The 25,000-nt window shown below is 41.1% G+C and overlaps 3 protein-coding genes across 6 annotated transcripts in view; 1 reads left to right on the top strand and 2 right to left on the bottom strand.

Annotated features, from left to right (window-relative positions):
• Window positions 1–14,880, top strand: part of LOC138970706 (uncharacterized) — a 112,892-nt gene extending 98,012 nt beyond the window's left edge. For 2 of the 4 annotated variants that reach the window (XM_070343189.1, XM_070343193.1), the window contains exons 3-7: window positions 4,574–4,744; window positions 6,444–6,665; window positions 9,932–10,086; window positions 11,326–11,936; window positions 12,686–14,880. In XM_070343189.1, coding sequence (XP_070199290.1) covers window positions 4,574–4,744; window positions 6,444–6,665; window positions 9,932–10,086; window positions 11,326–11,936; window positions 12,686–12,981 — 1,455 coding nt within the window. In that variant the 3' untranslated portion in view covers window positions 12,982–14,880. Of the gene's footprint in view, window positions 1–1,801; window positions 2,309–2,836; window positions 4,180–4,573; window positions 4,745–6,443; window positions 6,666–9,931; window positions 10,087–11,325; window positions 11,937–12,685 lie in introns of those variants that run through there. The other 2 variants (XM_070343190.1, XM_070343191.1) reach the window with 2 other exon arrangements.
• The window catches only part of LOC138970709 (uncharacterized), a 383,958-nt gene that overhangs the window by 20,817 nt on the left and 338,141 nt on the right, over window positions 1–25,000 (bottom strand). The window lies entirely within an intron of this gene.
• Window positions 22,507–25,000, bottom strand: part of LOC138970702 (uncharacterized) — a 42,147-nt gene continuing 39,653 nt past the window's right edge. The window contains exons 13-14 of the mRNA XM_070343185.1: window positions 24,181–24,320; window positions 22,507–23,737 (exon numbers count right to left, since the gene is read on the bottom strand). Coding sequence (XP_070199286.1) covers window positions 23,374–23,737; window positions 24,181–24,320 — 504 coding nt within the window. The 3' untranslated portion in view covers window positions 22,507–23,373. The remainder of the gene's footprint in view (window positions 23,738–24,180; window positions 24,321–25,000) is intronic.

Here is a 25,000-nt window from a genome sequence, read left to right as displayed (position 1 = left end):
AAAGGAGCACAACAAGATAAACTTATAAAGGTGCTCTTAGAAACAAACGAGTAATGTGACGGACGATTTTGTAAATGTATGATATTTAAACAAATGAAAACAACAACGACAACGATCACTATTCCAACAATGGTAAGGAAAAATGTCACACACAACACAAACACACAGGGAGGAAGAGAGAGAGAGAGAGAGAGAGAGAGAGAGAGAGAGAGAGAGAGAGAGAGACAGAGAGAGACAGAGAGAGAGAGAGACAGAGAGAGAGACAGAGGGAGAGAGGGGGAGAGGGGGAGTGTGTGAGTGCATCTGTTCTGCGCAAACTTAGAATCCGGTTTCATTCTAGAATGGACGGGGTCCAGGTTGGAATTCTAACCCTGCGCAAGTACAGGGGTGCCATTCTAGAATGAAACCCTTGTTGCTGGTCCATTCTAGAATCGGCCGTGCGCCAGGTTGGAATTTGGGTCCAAGTTGGAATAGTCATTTCAGTTAGACTATCACACAGCCAAAGCCACAAATGTGGATTTTCTGTTTGTTTTTGTTTTTTGTGTGTTTGGTTGGGGTTTTTTTCTCGGGTTTTTTACACTTTACTCAAAGACATCGTGAATTGGGATTGTGATGTTCTGAAAGTGATTACGATTTTGAGAGACACTCAGCACTGATCGCTACGAACGGAAATTTCCGGACTGACAGTGTTTTGCCGATCTCGCTTGTAACTTTTAATCTTATTCATATACATGAAGTTGGTCTTCTGAATTGTGAAGATATAATGTCAACTTTTTTTTAAACCTGTGACAACAGCTCTATAACTCACTCTGTCCTTCTGTTGGTCTGTCTGTCGGTTAGTCGGTCTGACCGTCTGTCTGTCTGTCTGTCAAAAAAATTGTCAAAAAACCGGACATTTCCGAGAGGGAGACAGCGCTGACATTGCAAGCGGCCGCAACCGGCTCTCGTCACAAAAACAACTGCCCTGCAAACAATACCGCCCTGGTAGTCCCCAATGCTATGGTCTGCCTTTGTTTATTGCGTACTCAGGAGTGTCAACTTTCTTGACATGACATGACATCGCAAGATCGCCAAAGGATTTTTTTCAGGGGTAGACAAATCAGCCCCATTTTATCAAAGGGAAGGTGCAGGTGGAGATAATTCAAGGGAAGACAACTCTGTCTTACCTACAAACATTACGGCCCCCTTTATTCAAGGGTTTCATTCTAGAATGGCACCCCTGTACTTGCGCAGGGTTAGAATTCCAACCTGGACCCGGTCCATTCTAGAATGAAACCGGATTCTAAGTTCGCGCAGAACACATCCACTATAGATCAAATCAAAGCGGAATGGTTGGGAATGAGAAGTTTTCTTACGGGAGTTAAAAGACGATTACAAGAGTTGTTGTCAAGCATACACGTACTTTAACGCACGCTCGCTATCGTCCACGTTTTAAAAAATAATGTAGTGGGGAAAAAACTCCTTAGTTGTTACATTCTTTTGTGCACTTCCCTACCACCACCCCTCCCCCCCCCCCCCCCCCCCCCCGCCCCCCTGCTCTTCTGCCTTGTTTCCTCTGTCCATTCCTCTGTCCATCTGTCTTTTTGTCTGTCTCTGTCCTTCCTCTCTCTCTCACTCTCTTTGTCGCTCTCTCTTTCACTCTCTCTTTTTCTGTCTGTCTGTCTGTCTGTCTGACTCTTTCTATAGCTCTCTCTCTGACTTTCAATCTGAATATAGACACACCTGGTGTTCGGTCAATTCCTTTTAAGACAGCTGAGTACATACCTGAGACCTGGTTTGTTTCATTCAGGAGATCCACATATGGACCCCATACACCGTGCCATGCTGAACGAGTTTGGCCTGGTTCAACACGCTGTGTTACAGTCACCGGACCACAAGACTGTGCACGTCATCTACGGTCACACCAACAAACACTTTGTACACAGCGAGCTGACTGAGGAGCTGAAGACACGCACGGGACTGCAGCTGGTGCCATCACAGAGTCGTGTAGCTACGTCATCATCCACAGCAGACAGTGTCCTTATCGTCATCGTAGACCGTCATGACTCAGTGACTGACAGGTTGTTACAACAGGCTGTGGAGACATCAGGACACCCTGACACAAATACACTGTTCATACAGAAGGGGAAGTACTGTCCTGACTGGGTTGAAGAAAAGCTTCCCCGCTGTACTCTGATGTCATATCGTAGGCCTGAGATGCGCCACCCTTCATATGTCCTTCCCAGACAGTCCTCAGTGTCCGCTGGCGCTTCTACTGGGTGCAAGGATGTACGGACCTTATTCTGGGACAACGTGTTGACCATTATAGGTACGCTCATACTGTTTGTTTATGTCACACACAGACAAACACGCATACACGTACTTGCAATCACGCTCGTTGTCGTTTACGTTTTGTGTGTGTGTGGGAAAAACTCGTTTGTTGTTAGATTCTTTTGTGCACTTCTCTCTCTCCCATCCTCCCTTCCTCTCTTTCTCCGTCCGTCTTTTTGTCTGTCTCTGTCTTTTCACTCTCTCACAAGCTCTTTTGATCTCTTTACCTTTTGTTTTACTCTGTCTTTCTCTGTCTATCTCTCTGTCAGTGCTTCTCTCTCTCTCTCTCTCTCTCTCTCTCTCTCTCTCTCTCTCTCTCTCATCTCTCTTTCTATCTATCTATCTATCTATCTATCTATCTATCTGATGACTGATCCCCGGTTTTTAATGTTGATCGCGGCATAGATTCAGGACAAGAGATTGACAGATCGCTGAAGCTCGCATTTTTCTTGAACCACAAACTTCGACAAATGCGGGTGTAACCCCCATAAAACAAACTTTGACGTTAATGTTCTTTTCATTGCAGATGACAAATCAAGACACTCACGCGGTTCATCTGATGCATCTGTTGACTCGACTGTTGAAGACAAGACGATGTCTCAACATGACCTGTGTGCCAATAGCAAGAGTGAAACAGCAATGTCTACAAAGATTCCGCAGACTTCTGACAAAGACAGCGGCCACGAGAATAACATTTTTGTTGATTCCACACATGATACCAAAGACAAACCTACATTCCTTGCAAGAGACACTGACAAAAAAGTAAGTGTTACTACGGTATCTACGCAATCTGTTGACAAAGCAGTCTGCAACAAACCAAAGGAAGGTGGAGCACATGCTGGTCACAAAAGCCCTCCAGACGCTGAAAACGCCGTTGCATCGCACATATTGCTCAGCCGTCCAGACAGTGGGCTGGTTGCAGGTTCTTCGAGTGACGCTGTTCCTGAGATATATAGTCAAGTTAGATTATCAAACGCAACTCCCCCCAAAGAAGAGGCAGAGAGTACACATGTGACAAGTCAGCCAACATGGAAAAACGACGGAATAGACATTCCTCCACCGCTTGTCAGCATGTGCTGGCATTATAATGCCACTTTCCACAGTGAAGGTGGGGTGCTACGTAAACCAGGTTCTGACGTGATACTACACGTTCCACCCGGAGCTGTGAACACAGACAGGCCGGTTGTTATTCACACTGCAGTCTGCGCTGATGTGGACCGTGTGCACAATGTGCTGGGACTCTCCGATGAAGAACAGATCGTGAGTCCCCTGGCCGAGTACTGGGCCGGTCCTGACTTCAGTTTTGAACGTCCTGTCTGCATCACGTTGCCGCTCTGTCTGCCTCCAGACCCGGACCTCAGTCTTCTGCGTGTGTACCGTGTGAGTCGCCGTCAGGATGGTCATATGAGTGTCAATCGTGTCAAGCCTAAAGTGGATGACGAAAAAGATGACGCCCAGAATGAAGCAGACAGCAACCGCAGTAGAAGGTTTGTGTCTTTGAGCAGTGCCACTGAGAAGGGACAGAGGCCTGACGTAACTGAATACGCACAGACAAGCCCTGATGAAAACAGACCAGAAGCCCGTGTGATGAATGAAGCTAATCTTGATCATAGTGAAGCAGCTTTTCACCAAGATCGGTTGCTATCGGATGAGCGTGCTTTTTTCCATGTGACGTCGAAGGGCCAGGTGGAAGTGACAACAGACTGCTTTTCTGGATATGGATGTGCATACTGTGGTCGCAATCAGGGTCCTCCCGTGCTGATAGCCATGGTAAACGGCTCGTTGGAGAGAACGTCAGAAACAACACTCGGGGCTGATGTTGACCTCTACGTATGGGATAAAAGGATCGAAGTTGCGGATTTTCGAGAGGTAAGGTGTACGAGTGTGTGCTAGTCTTGCTGGGCTGTCTTTGTTGATCTGAGTTAGAAGTCAGTTGATTTGTTAGTGTGCTTCATGTTTGCATGTTAGTTGATATTGAAAGAATTATTGTAGTATTTCTTATGATTTCAAAAGTGGACGTTTTAAAGTTAGTCCAGGCACTTATGGTTCAGTTTCTTATTTTTCAAATGTGAAATAAAACTGTTCATAGTCCTTAAAGATGGACTTCTGGAACTCGAAAAACCGGTATGCGATGACGTTTAATTTTCAACAATGACAGAAATGAAATGTCTGTTTATTTGTAATTCTTGTACTCTGTCATTTGTGCCATTCGTAGGACAAGGACGATTTATGTTAATCTTGTTGCGTACATCTTTGTTTCAAGAAATACAAAATTCGAATTGACAAAACCCAGCTTCAAGGAACGGCAGTGAGTTTGCTCAAAGAACCACAGAACACTAATTTCTACCAACGCCTGACTGTCCTCGGGCCTTCAGTACAGCAGTGGACACACCTGACGACGGCCGACGGGGAGATTGGAAATCCTGTTATTCAGGTATATCATATTGACATGTGAGAGCCTCTTATTTGACCTAACGGTGGGATGTGTGCTTGTTGATGTGCGTGTTCTGTTTGGTTTCCGTGCGTTGACCCCTCCCCTCATATCTTAAAGGCACAGTAAGCCTCCCGTAAACCATCACAGAGCTCCCCGAGCGTCTAAATACAGTACAAGCATACTTCCATTTGAACGCTCACCGAACGGGAACATCCTGGCTGCTTTCTGTCGAGCGTGAGACATTTTACAAGAATGTATTTTCGTAGACTTGTTCCGTTAACAACAACGGCGCCTCGTTTTTGCGCTAGACCTAACTTTTAAAATCTAAATAATAAATTGACAGCTTGTTACACAAACATTCTTTAATCATAAAAGAATTCGTTTTTCATCAAGACAAGATCAGAACAATTCGAAGTTGTGAAAGTTTAAAAAAAGAAAAGCCCGGAAGCAGGGTCACGCAAGGGTCGTAGCAGACGACGGCCGGTTTATCAGTGCAAATCGCCGTTCCTCTCAACAGTCAAAAGCCATCGCTAGAGTTCCTGTGAACCACAGCCGTTGTTTCGTGCATAAAAAAACGTGCTATTGTAGATAAGCTCACGTCGAGTCGCATTCAAATGACTAACTATGACGACTGCATTGTGAAAAGGGAAAACTGGATCACACGGGTTCACGATGGCTCAGGGGTAAGATAAACCACGCAAAAATAAATTCTTTGAAAATTGTTCGCTCTTTACGGAGGGCACCTAGGATGTTCTCAATTGGTGAGTGTTTAAATGAAATGGTGTTTGTACTGTGTGTAAAAGCCTGACCGTATCTGTGATGGTTTACGGGAGGCTTACTCTGCCTTTAATTGAAGCACCGTATACTTTTACAAGAAAGAGTTTGCATAGTGTTCAGGATATAAATTATAACAAGCTAAAGAACTAGCCAGAATTGCACACTTTCTATACTGCCTGCCTTAAAAAAAAAACGTACACAGATACCTTTGAGTACTGATCGTTGTAATTAGGCAGTTTAATGTAAAAACCCGTTACTAGAAAAGCTATTCATTTCCCTAAAATATTCAGCAAACAGATTGATTTTACATGAGGTAGTGTCTATAAAAGGGAACAGACAACACAGACAGCCTCGAAAATCAAATTCACAAAAACAAAGTTCCAACGTTTAAAAAAGTAAGAACAGAACAATCACATTTGTATTTCAAAGTTGAACGCGAAAGTGATAGTTCGATTATCTCCTTGCCGAAACTATTATCATCATCTGTAGCACCTGTTTGCAACGGTACTTTTTGTCATCCTTGCTCGTAACTAACTGCCTTGTTCTGTATTATGCAGGGTGAGTGCAAGCATTCTGCTTGGTGACAAAAAGATAACTGACGGGATGAAGGAGCAGCCACCGCCCTTCATTGGTGTTGGTTTAAACACAATTTTATTCAAAGTACATGTCATGAAACAATTGACAGAAATGCAGCTAGGACACGAACTCAAGCAAATGCTTATTGCACGTGACCATAACAATACTTAGTTGGTGTTTATGGTGCGCTGTCTTAAGGATTTCAGACAGAGCCCACCCAGTCTTCCCATTGGCCATCCATGACATGCATTAGACAGTAATATGCTACTGAGTGAGTACTCTATTTTGTTGAAAATGTTACGCCATCATAACGCGGGATATTTTCTCGCCGTACTTTATGTCGCAGGAAAAGGACTTGGAGGCTGTTCTGGGTTGTGATGACTACGGGTGCAGCCGCCGGAGAAGTGCACCCCCGTTACTGGTGCAGTGGAACCTGATGGCACCGGCTGCCCTGATGTCCGACTCTTCCATGCGGATGACAATCAACCTGTCTCACGTTATGTCAGGAGTGGACCCGACGTGGAAAGATAACGGAAAGATCGAAAGGAGCACTAGCATGACTTTCAAGGTAGATCATCTTCATAAATATCTTATTTCCACCCCACGCTCCGCGCCTGTCTCTGTGTCTGTCTGTCTGTCTGTCTGTCTGTCTGTTTCTCTCTCTCTCTCTCTCTCTCTCTCTCTCTCTCTCTCTCTCTCTCTCTCTCTCTCTCTCTCTCATTTTCTTTAATGATCCTCGCACATGGTATGCATTTTGTTAAACTCAGTCAACTGCTGTTGTCACATCAGGGCCATTTCTGTAGTGCAATTTTCTGTGTGTGTTAAATTGACTCTCCTCGCAGTAAATTGGACCGTTGTGGTAAACGGTTGCAGCCAGATCACCCAAGCAGATTGTTACACGTATCTACTACTATGTACATTGGTTGTCTCAAAAGTAGGTAGTATACAGATGGAGGAGATTAGCTAGAGTTCTGATAATTGGCACATATTTGTACCTTACTGACGAGTTAGCTTCTACGTCCTCTTAGGACCAATTGGTCTAGCTTGGGACAGGTATTGTGAATCAGCCTCTTATAAGGTTACATGCTAAATATCATGTATGTCGTCATTTTAGCCATGCTTCCAAAAAAGGACCTAAACTCAAGGACGTTCATGAAAATATTGTAAGGACTTACTGGGAGAGGGCACCTCCTAATGCTATCGTCAACAAATCTACAGCAGAATTCAGAGAAGTGAGACGCAGCTTGGAAGACGACCACCGTACCGTTGTAAAAGACGGTAGACCTGTATGTGCTTTTAATAATCAAACCTTCACCAGGATGAATAATGTGGTACTACACCTGACTGTGAAAAAAAAGCCACTACAGCCGCCATCTCACCTGCAAAGCGCAAGTGTTTATCGCCTTCTGACACAGCCTCTGGCAATGCGGGAGGTATCTGCAGGAGGGGTCCCAAAACTTTACACGCCAGATCGAAATCAAACGTGCCTTAAAATGGCATGTCAATCTCCTTCACTATATAGCTGATTCTGCTACGCTTTCGTATCTGCAGGGATGTTCTCGCTAAAGTAATGTTACACAGAATGACATCCAACTAGATGTGTTATTTCTATTCATGAGTTAAAGTTACCACCAAAAGTATGTGTGGCCTATGAAGGTAAACAGATAGGATATAGAGATTTGTATGGACAACACAGGCTTTGTGAAGCATTTCAAAATCAACATGTATCAATCAGTTATTCACCCACTTGCTTTTTGTTTGTTGTTTTCTTAACGCCCAGCCGACCACGAAGGGCCATATCAGGGCGGTGCTGCTTTGACATATAACGTGCGCCACACACAAGACAGAAGTCGTAGCACAGGCTTCATGTCTCACCCAGTCACATTATTCTGACACCGGACCAACCAGTCCTAGCACTAACCCCATAATGCCAGACGCCAGGCGGAGCAGCCACTAGATTGCCAATTTTAAAGTCTTAGGTATGACCCGGCCGGGGTTCGAACCCACGACCTCCCGATCACGGGGCGGACGCCTTACCACTAGGCCAACCGTGCCGGTCCACTTGCTTTGAATCGCTTTGTCATGAAATAAATCGAGCTATCTTTCATGAAAGCGTGATCTTGCTTTGTTTGCGAATCAGGGTTGTAGTCGATTCGATTCAAATCTAAAGACTAAAATTAATACATCACTGTTTTAGATGGATAAGGGAGTGACAGATATTGTGGATCCGCACTGCAAAAGAGCCACAGATGTGCACCTGGGTTTAGTTTCTTGATTCATTGATTTCCTTCTCAGCTTACGAAACTCACCATTATCTATATAGTGCAAAGCCAGAACAGAACCTACTATTCATCTGTTGTAAGCACATAATGCATTGCAGGTGACAAAAACGATTTCCTATTGCTCGTTTTAAAAACTAAATGAAGGAATTAACTTTACAAATAATTTCAGGAATTTTGTGAAAGCCAAGGGAGGGAATTCTTGCGTTGCCATTCATGGAAGGGAGATTATTATAACATTCAAGTATTCCATATTATTCTCAGAGGGTGTAAAGTGATGAATAAATCTGTTGCTTAACTGTGTCAGGGATAGCCAAATCGTCCACCCGATCGCCAGGGGCGAGTGAAAAATTCGCCGGGCTAATAGAAACCACATGGCAACTCGCCCGGCTGGCCCATGGAAATTCTGGTCAAATGCAACACTTTTGGTTTTAATATCGAGTTTTCGAGTCATATAAACACTGCAGATCAACTGTAGTATGTACCAGGCCAGTGCTATTTCTGGTTGTCTAGTGACTTTCTTGAAGTAAATCGCCCGGCTGGTGAGTAACATTTTTGAGATTTGGCCATCCCTGTATGTAGAATGGAGGTAACTCATGCAATATGAACCTAATGTGTTGGATTTTTGTCTCCAAACGTTATCTTAGTGCCTTCTGTTATGTATGAGCAGCTTCAGAACAAGAAACTTGAAGAGTATTCTAAAACCTTGAGGGAGGAAATTAACTCTTGCTAGCATTACCTTCATGTAAATTATTATGTGTGATTTACCATCCCCAACAGCCAAAATAAAGTGAAGACATGAAGATTAGCATTCATGCATCTAGGCTCAAGAATTTTCCAAAGAAGTGGCGGTAACTCATACTATTTAAATCATATTAGCAGGAATTTGTTCCATTTCCATGTCTACAATGTGCTTCTGATGACCTACACAGTTTAACAGAGCAAATAATCAAGGGAGTATCCCCCCCCCCCCAGGTTCTTTGGGAGTTTTTCTTCTTTCATTTGTGCGTGATACTTAGATGAATTTCAAAATCGCAATGTCATAGTTATCGGTACAAATGCGCTAGAGCTGTGCTATCAACAAAGGCAAAGCTGAGCCCTTTCTGCTGTTTAAAAAAAAGTGGTAAATTGGCTGTAACTTTAAATAACAGTTTAATGGGCTTTTGTTACGAAGCTGACTTTTATTCCCAAGATCAAAGTCAACCAAATACAAAATTCTAATTCAGTTGCCATAGTGCCATCTAGATTTTTTTTAAAGGTAAAACTGACGTCACCAAAAAGGGCCCTCAAAGCACTGTAACAAAAAAACAAAAAAGAAGCAATAATAAATCCCATCACATATTTACAATGATCAGTACAGTGTTTAGCAATGAAGACAACACATTGCGAGTGGTTTTGATCCTCATGTACTTCCTTTGAAGCCCATTTTCAACGTCAAAAACAACTGAACTATTTTTGGATGCATGAAATTATTTGTTACATATTCATGTGAGATGTGTGAATCTTGTTTAAAAAAGGAAAGTTAAATTACACAAAATGTCTTGTTTTCACGCAGATACCAAAACCAGTGATGACAGAGACTGAAATGCCAGGAGAACCTAATGCCGAGCAGTGGCGACATCTGCTGTCAGCACTGAACACCGGTCAGCTGGAGAGTGTAGCTGAGGATCTAAATGTTGGACAGTCTGAGAGAATGCATCGCAAAAGCTGGTGATTTGAAGCTAACCTCTTTTAATGCCTATGACTATGTTACTAACACTAACTCATTATTGTTTGTAGATAAGTCTTAGAGCTGTGGTCATTGTACAGTCAAAATTATGGTGTACAGGTGACTATACATTCGTCTGGACCTTTTTCTAACGTAATGTTCCAAACATTATTAGCTCTTGTCTTTGAACTAAGCACCTTGCCTACGGTTCTCTGCAGAAGATTGATTTGCCTTTATTATTATATGAAGTCTTATATCGCGCGCGTATCTCCAGACTCGGACTCAAGGCGCAGGGATCTATTTATGCCGTGTGAGATGGAATTTTTTACACAATACATCACGCAGATACATTAAACAATGAATAGTGTAATTCTACACCTTACATTATTAGCTTGATATTGAAAAATGCAAATTATATGCAGCTCCGTTTGGTGAGTAGATTAACATTTCTACTCGCCATTTACAGATTTTTAAACACTTGCCACTTTCAGGCCTGCCCATGCTTTCCAAAGAAGCAAAAATGTGCATCCCCTTCCGTAGACGCCGTGGTTAAATTTCCACGAGAAGTAATTAAATTAAATTATTAATTTAATTATTACCGTGCGGGCTAAAGCTTCTCAAGAAAGGAAAAACGTGAATACCCTTCTGTAGACGTCGTGGGGCCGCGTGGACCCACATTGTTATGTATCAATTTCGCTCCACGCGACTTGCTTATCAACTCCAAAATTAAACAGATCGTAGAAAATAATGTTTAGAGCCAAAACCTGAAGGTTTGTGACTTCTCTCCCTAGTTTTTATGTAAGTTCCTTCAGTTTGAGAAACATGGGTCCGCACGGCCCCACGATTTCTTCCGTGTGTAGTGTAGTCTAAATTTGACCTTTGTTTTTTTAATTACTTCTCGCTGAAATTTAATGATCTTTTAGGACATAGAAGCTTTTTATGTGTCTGAGGCATTCTTAAAAGCTCATTAAAAAATTCCAACTGGTTTAAGAGATATTTGCAATTAACCACCCTTCTGGGTCCACACGGACCCACGACCACCGGCGAAGGTTAATCGTAATGAGCTATTATTTCTACATTTCGGCGAACGACAAAAAAAAGATTTACTTGTCCGCTTTTAGCTACCCAATTTTTCGAATCAGTCCAGCCCTTTCTTACCCTCCCTCCCAATAACCCCCCCCCCCCCCAAACACACACACAGCAATTCTGAGATATTAAAAAAGTCTTTTTATCATGTGTAGGCATTACGACGGACAGAGAGTACCAGAGACCCACAGGCAGTACATGGTAGACATGTGTTGTCGCCAAGATGCAGCCAAGGTCCGTGCCGCCATTGTTGCCCTGATACATCATCAGGAACAACGACTGACGACCAGTCAGTCTGCCCTTTTGGAGAACGGAGCATTTCATTCTCATCAGCCAACAGACAGTCCTGACGCCACGTCAGGGGTAGACGATTTATCGTGTCCTCCACCTCAAAGGAGACGTGCAGATATGTCAGGTGACACCTCTGCCTTTGCTTCAGTAGGGGAAACCGCTGACGCTCCAGTATCGGACAGCTCAAACGCTTTAGTATGGGACAGCTCTACCGCTTGTGTTCCGAGAGATTCAGCAGATTTCCATCAACCTCACCCATCTGTTCCCGAGGAGTTTATTGCTGAGCCTTGCAACCATGATTCTGAAATGGTTATGTGCTTTACAGAAACACGAAAACAGTTGACCGTTCGTGGCAAAGGTGTTGGTCCTCCAGTCTCGCTTGCCGGTATCATAACCGGAACCATCATACCCAGTCTGCATGGTCAAGCACCACAACTGGCCTTAATGGAGCCTGTTCCAGACGCAGTATTCCAGAGTGAGTAGAATGTAATCTTACCTTTTGAGACAAGTTATAGTCATTAGGCAGCCTTTTTTTCTTCCTTTTTTTTTTGGGGGGGGGGGGGGAGAGGGAGAGCAAATGCAAGAATATGAAGAAAAAAAAGTAGCATTGTAGTAGCATGGAAGAAAATATAACAATCATGCATTAACATTTGGGTTTGATGAACATTAAATGACATTAATTGATCTTCAAACACAAGTAAAATCTAATAGTTTATTGCAAGTTTTTTGTGGATTTCTGGACTTTTTCCTTACTCTTTATCGCCGTAACCAAACACCGTGACAAACGGGAGATTTGAAAGTGAACGTCATAATAAAGATGATAATGGCGTGCAGTTGCCTGAGAAAAAGGGAGTTGCTAGGGCATAAGTAAACAAACAAACAAACAGAAATGGTCAGTTCTTATTGGCATTGACCGTAAATATCTGCCTCACACAGTGTCTCTGATGTTGTCTAAATCTAACGGAGGTTGAAGTTGATAGCGGTACCGCAATTGCTGGCTATTATTCAAACTTTCGGCTCCAATAGCATTGATACGAGAGAGACAGAGACAGAGAGATTAGCTCTGATAAGCACAACAGCGGATACGATTTATCAACATCTGCCAGGAGCCTATTTGACCCTGTCGCGAGCATTTCACACCCTTATGTAATCTGTGTGTATCCGAGGTTAACCTTCGTATGTTTGTGATTTTTATGTGGAATAAAAACTTTGACATTTGTGCAGACGTGGACAATCCGATCATCATCTATATCTCGAGGAAGCTTTCGTCAGACAAAGCCATGCTCTTCTTCTTGGGCCTAGGACTTTCTCATGATCTGTATACCAAGGCAACCAAGAAATGGGGCGAATCCGAGGAGGCATACTTTGAGTGCTTTGTCCTTTTGGGTCAGTGTAAGAACACAGAAATCAACGTCGAGATGTTGGTTAAAGCTTTGGAAGATATGGACAGATATGACATTATTGACAAAGTCAGAGAAATCCAAGAAAGGACAGTGTCAACAGTGAGCAAATGCGAGTAAAGCGAACTGCCTCGTTTACATTCATTGGAAACAGGGTTTTCCCTTGGTTTGGTGCTTCTTGGTGTTCTTGACAGTAGTGCGGTAGTAATTTGTCAGTTGTGTCTACTAATTGTATACTCACATGCGCTGTTCACGTGTTTCTGCAATTCAAGAGGTTTTGAACTTTGACATTCTGGCAGAGAATATTTTGCGATTTCTGTTCATTCAGTTCCCAAGAAACCGCAGATACACTTGAACAATAGAGCTTTTGGCAAAGTGGTTGAAACCAGAAAGTTAGACAATTACCATTTGATTTTGTTGTGGGGATCTATAACAGAAAAGCAACGCATGCGTCACATGCTTTGTGGAGCATTCTAAGGAATAAATTGACGGAACTGCATGAAGGAAAACACAGAAAATATTAGAAACGCAATATTCAGTCGTGGAAGATACATTCAAGTGATAGAGACAATATTGTATTTTGCTTTCAGAACCTGATGAAGATGTCGAAGTTAAAATGTGTTAATGGCATGGTGCAACCACCATAAATAAAGCAATTGTGTATCAGAACGAGTCACGTTGACAATCAGGCGCATTCCTCTACACATCAATTGCTTTAGGTACCTGTCCTAGCTGACAAGGCCTGTACTTTTGTTTAATTTTGTTCTGAATCTCATTTATTGCATTGGATGTTTAGCACAATGTAAACAAATGTTGATTATGTGTTGTGCAGAACCAGAATGAACATCAATTAAGAATTAACAAAAATGTTGCTTGGCTAAAAATAGACGTGCTATGAACAAGAGTTCTCATTATAAAACTACAGAAGCAGAAACTTTATTTGACTTTAAGCAGATCAGTTTGTTATTTTTGTTTTTTCCTGAGAGAAAAAAATTGAAAGGGTAAATATTTTTTGCAACTAAATTGATTTGTAACAAAAGTTTCCTTTAAAAACAAATGTGGGTTTTCAAATTCAAACAATTGATAAAAAATAAATGATAAACATAAAACAAATCAATGATGTGCATAATAAAGGCACACTCCTTCAAATTTTGTCACAAGCGGATTGAAAATGTAATGTACATTATATTGACTTTTGGTAAAGGTGCATGCTGGCAAGCATCTGTTCTGTGTAATTTACCTGTCACTGGTGGGAAGCGTGTCGTCTACAATTGTCACGGCTCACATGTTTTGGCATTTTCTCACATACATGCATTTTGTTGCTTGGTGTGAGTTTGGATATGACATTAGTCTTGTAGTCTCCTGTTTAGTTATTTGTATGTTTGTCTCTTGTCGAGGAAGGAAGGCTTGCGGTCCAAGCTTGAATCTGTTCTTCATTGAATGTGACGTTTTCTTGCACAGAGCAACAGAAGAGACCCGCTATCACCGGCAGGAGATATTATAAGATGTTTGATGGGTTGTTGACAGACCAGCTTTTTTGTCGGTCCGAGGGAGAGTATATCGTCTTTTGTTTCATATTTATTGACCGAAGCCGAAGGTTGATACGCCCCCCGAGGACCGACAAAAATGCTGGTCTGACAACAAACCACCAAACATCGTTTTTGTCATCATTTTGGTAGTGAGAAAATAAGTGCCAAATCAACACAGGGAGCCATGCTTTGAAACACGAGTTCCGTTTTGATAACACATGGTTTGGGGCCCCAGCACGTTGTTGCAATCAAAGCTGGCGTGTGAAAGCAACTTTCTGTGTTTTGAGTTCGTAAAATGTTGGGATAAGTATGTCAGGTTTTACTGTTTGAGGATGCACAGTTCTGTAGGTTCTGCACAGTTCTGTCTGTGTAGTTTAAACATAGACTGGAAAATTATATATTTGTTTCTTTGTTTATACCGGCATATATTTGTTTTATTTTTGTGTTTTTGTTTTTGGTTTTTTTCTCGCTTTTTTTTTTAACTCAATCTGTTTTTACACCCCCGGTATAGGGGTGTGTATAGGATTCGGTCGATGTGTTTGTTTGTTTGTTTGTTTGTGTGTGTGTTTGTGTTCGCATATAGATCTCAAGAATGAACGGACCGATCGTCACCAAACTTGCTGAACAGGTTCTATACATTCCTGAGACGGTCCTTACAAAAATTGGGACCAGTCAAACACACGGTTAGGGAGTTATTGGTGGATTAAGATTCTACAAGGACTTATAGAGGGACATATTAATGGTCAAAGGGAAATAACCTTCTCAGTTGGTGGCAGTGAGAATGGTAAGGACGGGGGTGTTTTTCCTACCTCGGAGGAATTTCTTGTTGATCATGGTTTTGATCCATTGATGTACCGCAAACCGGTGTGAACGCTTTTTGATCAAGTTCAGAATCTACGCACATATATATGTGTTCATATGTTTCTGATTCAAAGCTCCATGGGTCTAAAATGAGATAAAACCTTAAAACATTCTGACTGAAACACTGCCCTATACCTTGTTTGGTATACCGACGATCATTGAGTGGAAACAGGGAAGACAGATGACGCCAACACATTAAAGAATTGATGAAACATTTTATTTTTTTCTATCAATAGTCTCGTACAAAAAAGGACAATTACACTTGCACGACAAAAAAAGCCACAGTCGTACCTGTAAACAAAGAAAGCCCCTGTGTAACACGAAAGTTTTACTCCACGAAAAATTTATTTCGTACGAAATTCTTACTCCGAGTACACTTTTCGTACGAGAAAAGAACTCCCCAAGGCAAGAAAAAATTACTTCCTCCACGACATTTTTACTCCCCATTTTTTTGCACTTCCAGTAAAAATCTCGTACGCAAAAATGGGATGCGGGCGAAGGGATAATGCCAAACTAGTGATCTCGCGCACACGAATGTCGCGCTACCCTCCTTCCACCCCTTCCACCTCCAAGACTAACAGGGGACAAGGGAGTAAAAACTTCGTACACCTGGCATGGGATGTTAAATTGCTTGTGTTGGGGTGAAGTAATTTATTCGTTATTTATTCGTCAGGGGAGTAACATTTGTGTACGAAATGTTTACTCGGAACTCACCTGTCTTGGGGAGTAATTTTCTCGTGTAATGGGGGAGTGCTTTTTTCGTAAAGGGAGTAACTTTTTCGTACGAAATGTTTACTCCGGAGTAAAAATCTCGTGGGAGTCATTTTCGCGTGTTACACGGGGGAACTGTTCCTGGGTTATTCTCCAAAGCTGGGGACCATTTTGTGACATACATTCTCAGTCATTTAAATGGTTATAATGCATGGCAACTAGAATGTATTCTTTTTATTTATGTCATTAATGCCTCAGTTAGATAATGAAAACACATTAAACAACAACATGGCATACATTTTGTCTAGAGCTCTTATCTAAATGTTAGTATTTAAATCCATGTCTCATCCTCTGGTTTCCGTGTTACGTGAGTGATGCATTTTGAAATGCTTGAATAATCCATTGAATTTGTTACCTTTTTTTTTGTTAAAATTATATCTTTGTTTCAAAGCCCTCTGGGCCCAAAACAATAAAATACTTGACTTGACTTGACTTGAATGTAGACATTCTTTCTCCGCAGGCCAGGTCAGTATTTGGACACAGAATTTATCAATGAAACAAATTTGTATGGTTAAACTGTCTGATTTAAATAAAGAAACATCACTCGTGTAACAGGTGATATTTAACTGGTACCCGGCTCTGAAGAATACCACTTCCCCCTGACAATGCAAGTCTCTTCATTACAGGGATTATTCACCTAAGCAGAACTAGGTCCAAGAGGACATGTCCTTTATAGAGAGGTGTTCTTTAGTTGGCGGGTCTGTCCAGTACAGGCATCACTGAATGTTCTCACACAATACAACATACACAAAAGGACATACCGGTAATATCGCCACGTCACACAATACAAAAACACTTTACAAAAAAAAAGAAATCGAAAAATAGAAAGAGTATTAATCTTGATACTAACGTGCTAAGACATACAGAAATAAGCAGGTACACAACAATTTAAAAGAAGTAGGTAACATTATACGTCAGTGCACAAACGAACTGAAATACGCAATTATACATGTATGTATATTCAAGTTATGACAACAAATTTCTCTTATGTCCATTTAATTGTCTTGATGAAAAATTCTCCACCTCTGCTCCCGTCGTTCTGAAATCGATATAAAGTTTGTACAGTATTCGTTATCGTTAGATGTGGCTATGACATCCACATTTATCAGTCTCAATATCTCGAAAGTAGGAATCATATCAGATCGAGGAGTAAATACCAACCGAGGGTTGGGCTCATAAATGATGTCTAAGGGAAAAACAAGTCTAGCCATGTATGGCCATAGTAAGATGATGACAAGTCGAAACTCGCAGATCTATGACGAACTTTTTGTTGAGGGGACCTTTATTACTCCCTCCCTGTGCAAACGGCCATGTAAAGCACCACACACCTTTCCAGGATTTTACATGAGATGAGAACATCTTTAATCTTTGGACACATACCGACAAAACGATAGCTTGGCTTTATTTAGAATTTGACAAGAGATGAGAATATCTTTACTCAACAAAACAAGGCGTGTGTTTATAATTATTCATGATTTTAAATGAGATGAGGACATCTTTAATCTTTGGACATATACCGACAAAACGAAGGCTTAATTGATTTCATTTAGAATTTGACAAGAGATGAGCATATCTTTACTCAACAAAACAAAGCGTGTCTTCATTCAGGATTTTTAATGAGATGAGGACATCTTTAATCTTTGAACACATACCAACAAAACGATAGGTTGGCTTTATTTAGAATTTGACAAGAGATGAGAATATCTTTACTCAACAAAAAACGCGTGTCTTCATTCAGGATTTTACATGAGATATGTTATGAGAACATCTTTATTCTTTGGACACATACCAACAAAACGAAGGCTTGGCTTTATTTAGAATTTGACAAGAGATGAGAATATCTTTACTCAACAAAACAAAGCGTGGCTGCTTTCAGGATCTTACATGAGATGGGAACATCTTTACCCCTTGGACACATACCAACAAAACAAAGCCTGTAAATGTTACGTTTTGCTTTGTCAATAATAAAAGTTACAATAACCAACCATTCTCTTCTTTTGTTCTGAATTTTGGAACATGAGCAGTCTATTTGTTTTTAGATTTGTCCAGAAAGAGACAAAAGTGTGATAGCATATTTGCACAGATTACTTTCGCCTTACAGCAAAGACTTGCAAGACAGCAAAACACCATTTAAAACTGTGTATGAACAATTCATGAATAATACCTTAATGTGATGAAATGCGATGAAACGTACATGATGTATGCATATCTTATACAGCTAAATACGATGCGTATTTATTAGCACAAGCCTGAGGTGATCATTCGTGTTCATGGTCGGACCTTTTACTGATAAGAATTATTATTTCTAAAATCGTCAGTGATATTGTCCCATGAACGCGTATTCTGTTCTTCTGGTCCTCGTAACACAGAGAAGGCCCGGCTGGGATGAAATCCTTGCAGAAAGGCATTATTTACAGCGCTCGGTTTCTCCAAAACAATGGAAGGGGCTCTTCGAGATGGCCGGCTAGGTCCCGGTCACGATTTCAAGCATCCCACCTCAGGATGGTAAATACACAAGTGCGTTACATCTTTCTTTATTTGGTGTTTAACGTCGTTTTCAACCACGAAGGTTATATCGCGACGGGGAAAGGGGAGGGGGGGAGATGGGATAGAGCCACTTGTTAATTGTTTCTTGTTCACAAAAGCACCAATCAAAAAATTGCTCCAGGGGCCTGCAACGTAGTACAATATATTACCTTACTGGGAGAATGCAGGTTTCCAGTACAAAGGACCCAACATTTCTTACATACTGCCTGACCAAAATCTGTACAAACATTGACCACATTCTATACAAGAAACACCTAACAAGGGCAAAAGGAGAAACAGAATCCGTTAGTCGCCTCCTACGACATGCTGGGGAGCATCGGGTAAATTCTCCCCCCTAACCCGCGGGGGGCAGTGCGTTACAGTCAATAATGGTACGGCGTTGAAAAATGATATAAACATGAGCTCGTAAGAGTCTGAAAAAAGAATTCTTCATTTTCCCCAGCGTTTACATTAATGTGCTCAGCGTGTTCATTGTTTACAGCGTTTATCTTGTTTGAAGTGTTTTCACTGTTCACAGCGCTTTCATTGTTCATTCATACTGTGTTTATTGTTCACAGCGTGTTGACAAGTTCATTGTTCACAACGTGTTCATTGTTCAAACGGTGTTCACAGTTCAAAGCATGTTCATTGTTCACAACGTGTTCCTTGCTCAAAGCGTTTTTATTGTTCACATTGTAAACACTGTTCACAGCGTCAGTGTATATTTTTCTAAGCGTGTTCATTTTTTGTTTTACAGCGGGGGCCATGTTCAGACGGAGCGTCTACATTGTTAACGATGGCAAGCAAGCCTAATTCCAAACTTGGCAACATTATTGGCAATTCGTGTTATATCGCAGAATAGTAACAAGTCGTGCAAGGCGAAATTACTACATTTAGTCAAGCTGTGGAACTCACAGAATGAAACTGAACGCATTGCATTTTTTCACAATGACCGTTGTCCGCCGCTAGTGCAAAAGGCAGTGAAAGTGACGAGCCTGTTCAGCGCGGTAGCGGTTGCGCTGTGCTGCATAGCACGCTTTACTGTACCTCTCTTCGTTTTAACTTTCTGACCGTGTTTTTAATCCAAACATATCATATCTATATGTTTTTGGAATCAGGAACCGACAAGGAATAAGATGACATTGTTTTTAAAACGATTTCGGAAATTTAATTTTAATCATAATTTTTATATTTTTAATTTTCAGAGCTTGTTTTTAATCCGAATATAACATATTTATATGTTTTTCGAATCAGAACATGATGAAGAATAAAATAAGAGTAATTTTGGACCGTTTTATAAAAAAATAATTTTAATTACAATTTTCAGATTCTTAATGACCAAAGTCATCAATTAATTTTTAAGCCTACATGCTCAAATGCAATACCGAAGTCCGGCCTTCGTCGAAGATTGCTTGGCCAAAATTTCAATCAATTTGATTGAAAAATGAAGGTGTGACAGTGCCGCCTCAACTTTTACAAAAAGCCGGATATGACGTCATAAAAGACATTTATCGAAAAAATGAAAAAAAAACCTGGGGATATCATACCCAGGAACTCTCATGTAAAATTTCATAAAAGTCGGTCCAGTAGTTTACTCTGAATCGCTCTACACACACACACGCACAGACACACACACACATACACCACGACCCTCGTCTCGATTCCCCCCTCTATGTTAAAACATTTAGTCATAACTTGACTAAATGTAAAAACAGAAGTATGTGAATGAAAACTTGGCGATATACTCGTACGTAATATGGTAACAAAGATACAGATTACCTTGTAGGTCTAGACTTCCGAGGCAAATATAGCCGAGCATCTCGATACGTTATAACACTGTGGCGACAAAAAAAACACAACAGCTATGCATACCGCTCATAGTGAATTGCATAGATCTTAACAGAACCAACCAAGCGTGTAGGTCTTTCTTTCTTTATTTGGTGTTTAACGTCGTTTTCAACCACGAAGGTTATATCGCGACGGGGAAAAGGGGGAGATGTGATAGAGCCACTTGTCAATTGTTTCTTGTTCACAAAAGCACTAATCAAAAATTTGCTCCAGGGGCTTGCAACGTAGTACAATATATGACCTTACTGGGAGAATGCAAGTTTCCAGTACAAAGGACTTAACATTTCTTACATACTGCTCGACTAAAATCTTTACAAACATTGACTATATTCTATACAAGAAACACTTAACAAGGGTAAAAAGAGAAACAGAATCCGTTAGTCGGGATCGCCTCTTACGACATGCTGGGGAGCATCGGATAAATTCTTCCCCCAAGTAAAAGGAGGGACCGATACATAATATTTACGCGAGGGGGTTAAGATGCACAGCAACGGTCTTTCGTTGATTCACTTTGACAGTAAGTGTTTCAAATTTAATGATAGCCGTGTTAACTAGCGTTTAAATCACAATGGTTCCGTCCAAACTTTTACATGAATAGGAACATCCTTCGATTTAAACACGCCCGGAAAGTCTACACCTTTTCCGCTTCCGGCGCAGAAATAGAATGATTTGCTGAATTAGTTTCGTGAGTGAAACCACAAAGTTGGCATGGTTGTTGAAAGTGATCGCTGGGTATGTGTGTATATATATAGTGTGTATAGCATAATTATATGAATATTGTGTGAAGGCAGTACATGCGGTGTTTTTGTCCGCACGGTTAATTGTTTTATGTAGGTTGTACATGTAATTGTTCTATTCTGAATATGTAAAGGGCCTAGAGCCATAGGTTAGGCACTCAAAAATGTCCAGCTATTATTATTATTATATTAAACCTATATCAGTTTGTGAATATTAATTCAGCAAAATAATCCCCATTCTGCAGCAGCCACGTCAGATTGACTTTTGGTATGTGTCCAAGGGGAAGACTGCTAAACCCGTGTAACTGCTTGCACGACGTACAGATCTGTGGTGGTTTACATGATAGTTCACGGGTGAATGAAGGGATATTTGAATAAATAAAAATAAAGGAAAGACAGATAAAGGAAATATAAAAAATAAGAAAATAAATAAATAAAACGAAAGAAAAGAAGAGAGAGAGAAAGAAAGAAAGAAAGAAAGAAAGGAAGGAAGAAAGAAAGAAAGAAAGAAAGGAAGGAAGAAAGAAAGAAAGAAAGGAAGAAAGAAAGAAAGAAAGATAGAAAGAAAGAAAGAAAGATCGAAAGAAAGAAAGAAAGGAAGGAAGAAAGAAAGAAAGAAAAAAAGAACAAGGCGGAAGCAACCTGAAAATGGAAGAGACCTGAGATATAATTTAGCACAACATCTTAACACAGACGAGATGAGCAACTGCAGGAAAAGGAGGACTGGGTGGAATGTACGGAAATAACAGCTACAGAGGCAAGGTTCTTAGTCACTTTCTTGAATGCCCAAAGGTACATTTCAAGGCGAGCCAGTTGGTGCATCCAACGTATTCATGGTCAGTTGATTTGCTTTCATGGGGTCTTTACAACTCCAGTAAAACAGCTTATACAATCTTTGCTCAGCTCCAAAACAGTAATTTGAGGATTCTAGTACGGAAAATTTCCTGATTGAATTCGACAAATTTACCTGGTTTGTCCAATTTAAAAAGAAAGACAAAATGATTGAGATTTCCAAGCATCAATCTAAGAGCAGGCAACATCCAACTGTTATTGTCAGTCAAAACCTCTCGCCCTGCCTAACAATTATATACTATGCAACAAAACTCGCGTAAGTAACTGCTAGTTTTAGTCTTAAACATGACACTACTAGTCTTAATTATATATCTATATACATAATTCAGCCGGTGCAATTGTTTCATTGTCAGTTAACAGGGCCGGACCAAGTTCGTTTGAGAGGGGTTCCAACTGAAGGCAGGGGTCCAAAGTCCACATTTTTTTTTCTCTGAGAGGTACATTGGATGGCCAGGGGGGGGGGGGGTTCCGGAACCCCAGGAACCCCCCCCCCCCCCCCCCCAGATCCGACCCTGGTTAAGGATATTACACTGAACATTTTTTACACACTAGCTTAAAGTACAAAGAAATGACGTGAACATGGTTTTTGATTTTAGATTTTACACTTCGAGTCTTGGCAGCTGCTGCACGTACTCTGACATTATTTGTTTTGCATGCTGCAATGGTAGGTGTTTACAAACTTATGTGCTCTCTTCCTGAACTACTCAACTGTTTTGTCAGGAGTTAATGTTACGCTGTGACATCATCCACATCTTAATATATAGTCTTCGGGTCCAACATAATTGAAACTATGATTCTGATACTCTCAAACCCTGTTTTGCTGCTGATCTCCAAAACCTCGTGATATCTATAACAGCACCTGCAAAAGTGTCATCTGTTGAGTCCAGCGTACTCTGCAGCACTGGCCTACTCATTCCGAGCTGTCTTCCATGTAAATATCATTAGGCATCAAAAGTAGGTCGCATGACTGAGCATTAAGATCTAAAAACTAACTCCTTTGGTAAGAGCGTGCACACATTTACAAGCTTCAGGCAGTTTTTGACTATAATCGTTGCGCATGAAACGTTGATCACCGTTGCGCTGCACGTAAGAGCCAATGTAGAAGATATAACATCTCTACGACCTTTGGAATGCATCAACTGCACATAAACTCAAAAACGTTTTAGTCTGTTCTGTTTGTTCAGTTAGTCTGTCTAATAGGTTTGGAGGCATGTGAGGACACAGATAATCGTTATAGCCTACAGACAGCTTTGGACAAAAGCTTGCAGTCTTGCCAGTTTCCCCGTTTACAATCACAGAATTTAGATGCGTTTGAGGGCACAGAAAATGTACAGAGAGTCTACAGACAGATTTGGACAAACTCTTCTAGTCTTGCAAAACCTCCCCGTTCACAATCTGACGGACTCGGTCACAGGATTCACGTAAGCACCATCCCCTTTCTCCCAACCGTTGATGATACCGTCAGACTGGCTGCCATGAAGAGTAGACGCCATCGGCCTTCCGCCTTTCCCCTTCTGGCGCATGCGCCCCAAGCAGCGAGCGATTTCTCCCACGAACCACAAAAGAACGAGTAACCCCAGCCAGGTGTACCAGGCGATGATGATGGGTAGGACAGCCACAGCTAAGAACACCCCCAGCGAGCTGTTGATGAGCCCAAGCAGGATTGAGACGCGCCCACCGAAACGGTGAACGAACTGCCACACTGTCCTGGCTACGCCCTTTCTCTCCTCTGGGCGGGGTTCTTTGGGTCGGCTGCGGGAGGAATGAGAATAAGAGAGCGTGTGTTGTCAAAATAAGCAGGCAAATTAACAGAACTAGGGAAACAGAAAAAGAAAACCCAATAAAAAGAACAAGCAAAGAAAAAAACACGTACAAAACGTAAGACTCGACACCAAAACACAAACTCAAACGCACACACACACACACACACACACACACACACACACACACACACACACACACACACACACACACACACACACACACACACACACACTCAATCAAGCCAACTCTACTATACACAGCATAACATTCCATTACCGGTCCATCAACAACGAACACTTAAAACCTGTATTCTCCCATATTTCATCAACAACCAATTTCCGAACCAAAACAAAACCCCACATTCTCCAATTCAAATAATTTTCTGCCAAACAATCAACAATCTTGACACAACAAACTTCCACGTGACTTACCAGAGAGCGTTGATTGGCTGAAGGACTCCAAGGATGACGGCAATGATGCCGATGATGGCGTGAGCGAAGGAGAAGTGGGCGGAGCGTACAGAAACCACTCCTAGAACGAATCCTGCGATCGCACAGCATATTCCCAGAATCTGCAAACAAATGATTACCCTTTCATAACAGTATAGAGGCACGATTAAGATTACATGATAAGAATGGAGGCATAATTAAGATTTCATAAGTATATGCAGGCATGATTAACATTTCATGATAAGTATAGAGGCACAATTGAGATTTCATAATTAGAACGTGTAGAATCACGATTAGGTTTCATGACAGGTGTAGTGGCACACTTTCAATTTCATGAAAATGTCATGTAAGGTACAGAGGCAGGATACACATTTCATGACAAGGTTACAGGCAAGATTATAAGTAGTATAGAGGTCCGATTAAGAGTTCATGATAAGGCACAAAAAAAAAAAGTGTCTGTTTAGGGTAACCCGACCGACCCTATCGATTTGGCGCCGACCCAAAAACTTTTTTTGATTTCAAAAAAAAAAAGAAAAAAAAAAGAGGTAAAAATGCTAAAAAGAGACATTTGGCGTTTCTTTCTCTCCCTTTCTCTCTGTTTTATTTATACGTTAGTTTTGAAACATGTATTCATCAAATATAAGAAGTGAATGTTCAGCCAACATAGCATTTACACACACAAAAAAAAAAAAAAAAAAAAAAAAAAAAATTTACCTAACTACCGACCCTACTTTTTTTGGTCATGTTACCCTAAACAGACAATTTTTTTTTTGGGCCTAATTATAGAGGTACGATTAAGATT

The sequence above is a fragment of the Littorina saxatilis genome, linkage group LG7, assembly GCF_037325665.1.
Source record: "Littorina saxatilis isolate snail1 linkage group LG7, US_GU_Lsax_2.0, whole genome shotgun sequence".
Lineage (NCBI taxonomy): Eukaryota > Metazoa > Mollusca > Gastropoda > Littorinimorpha > Littorinidae > Littorina > Littorina saxatilis.
This window is presented reverse-complemented; position numbering and strand designations above follow the sequence as displayed.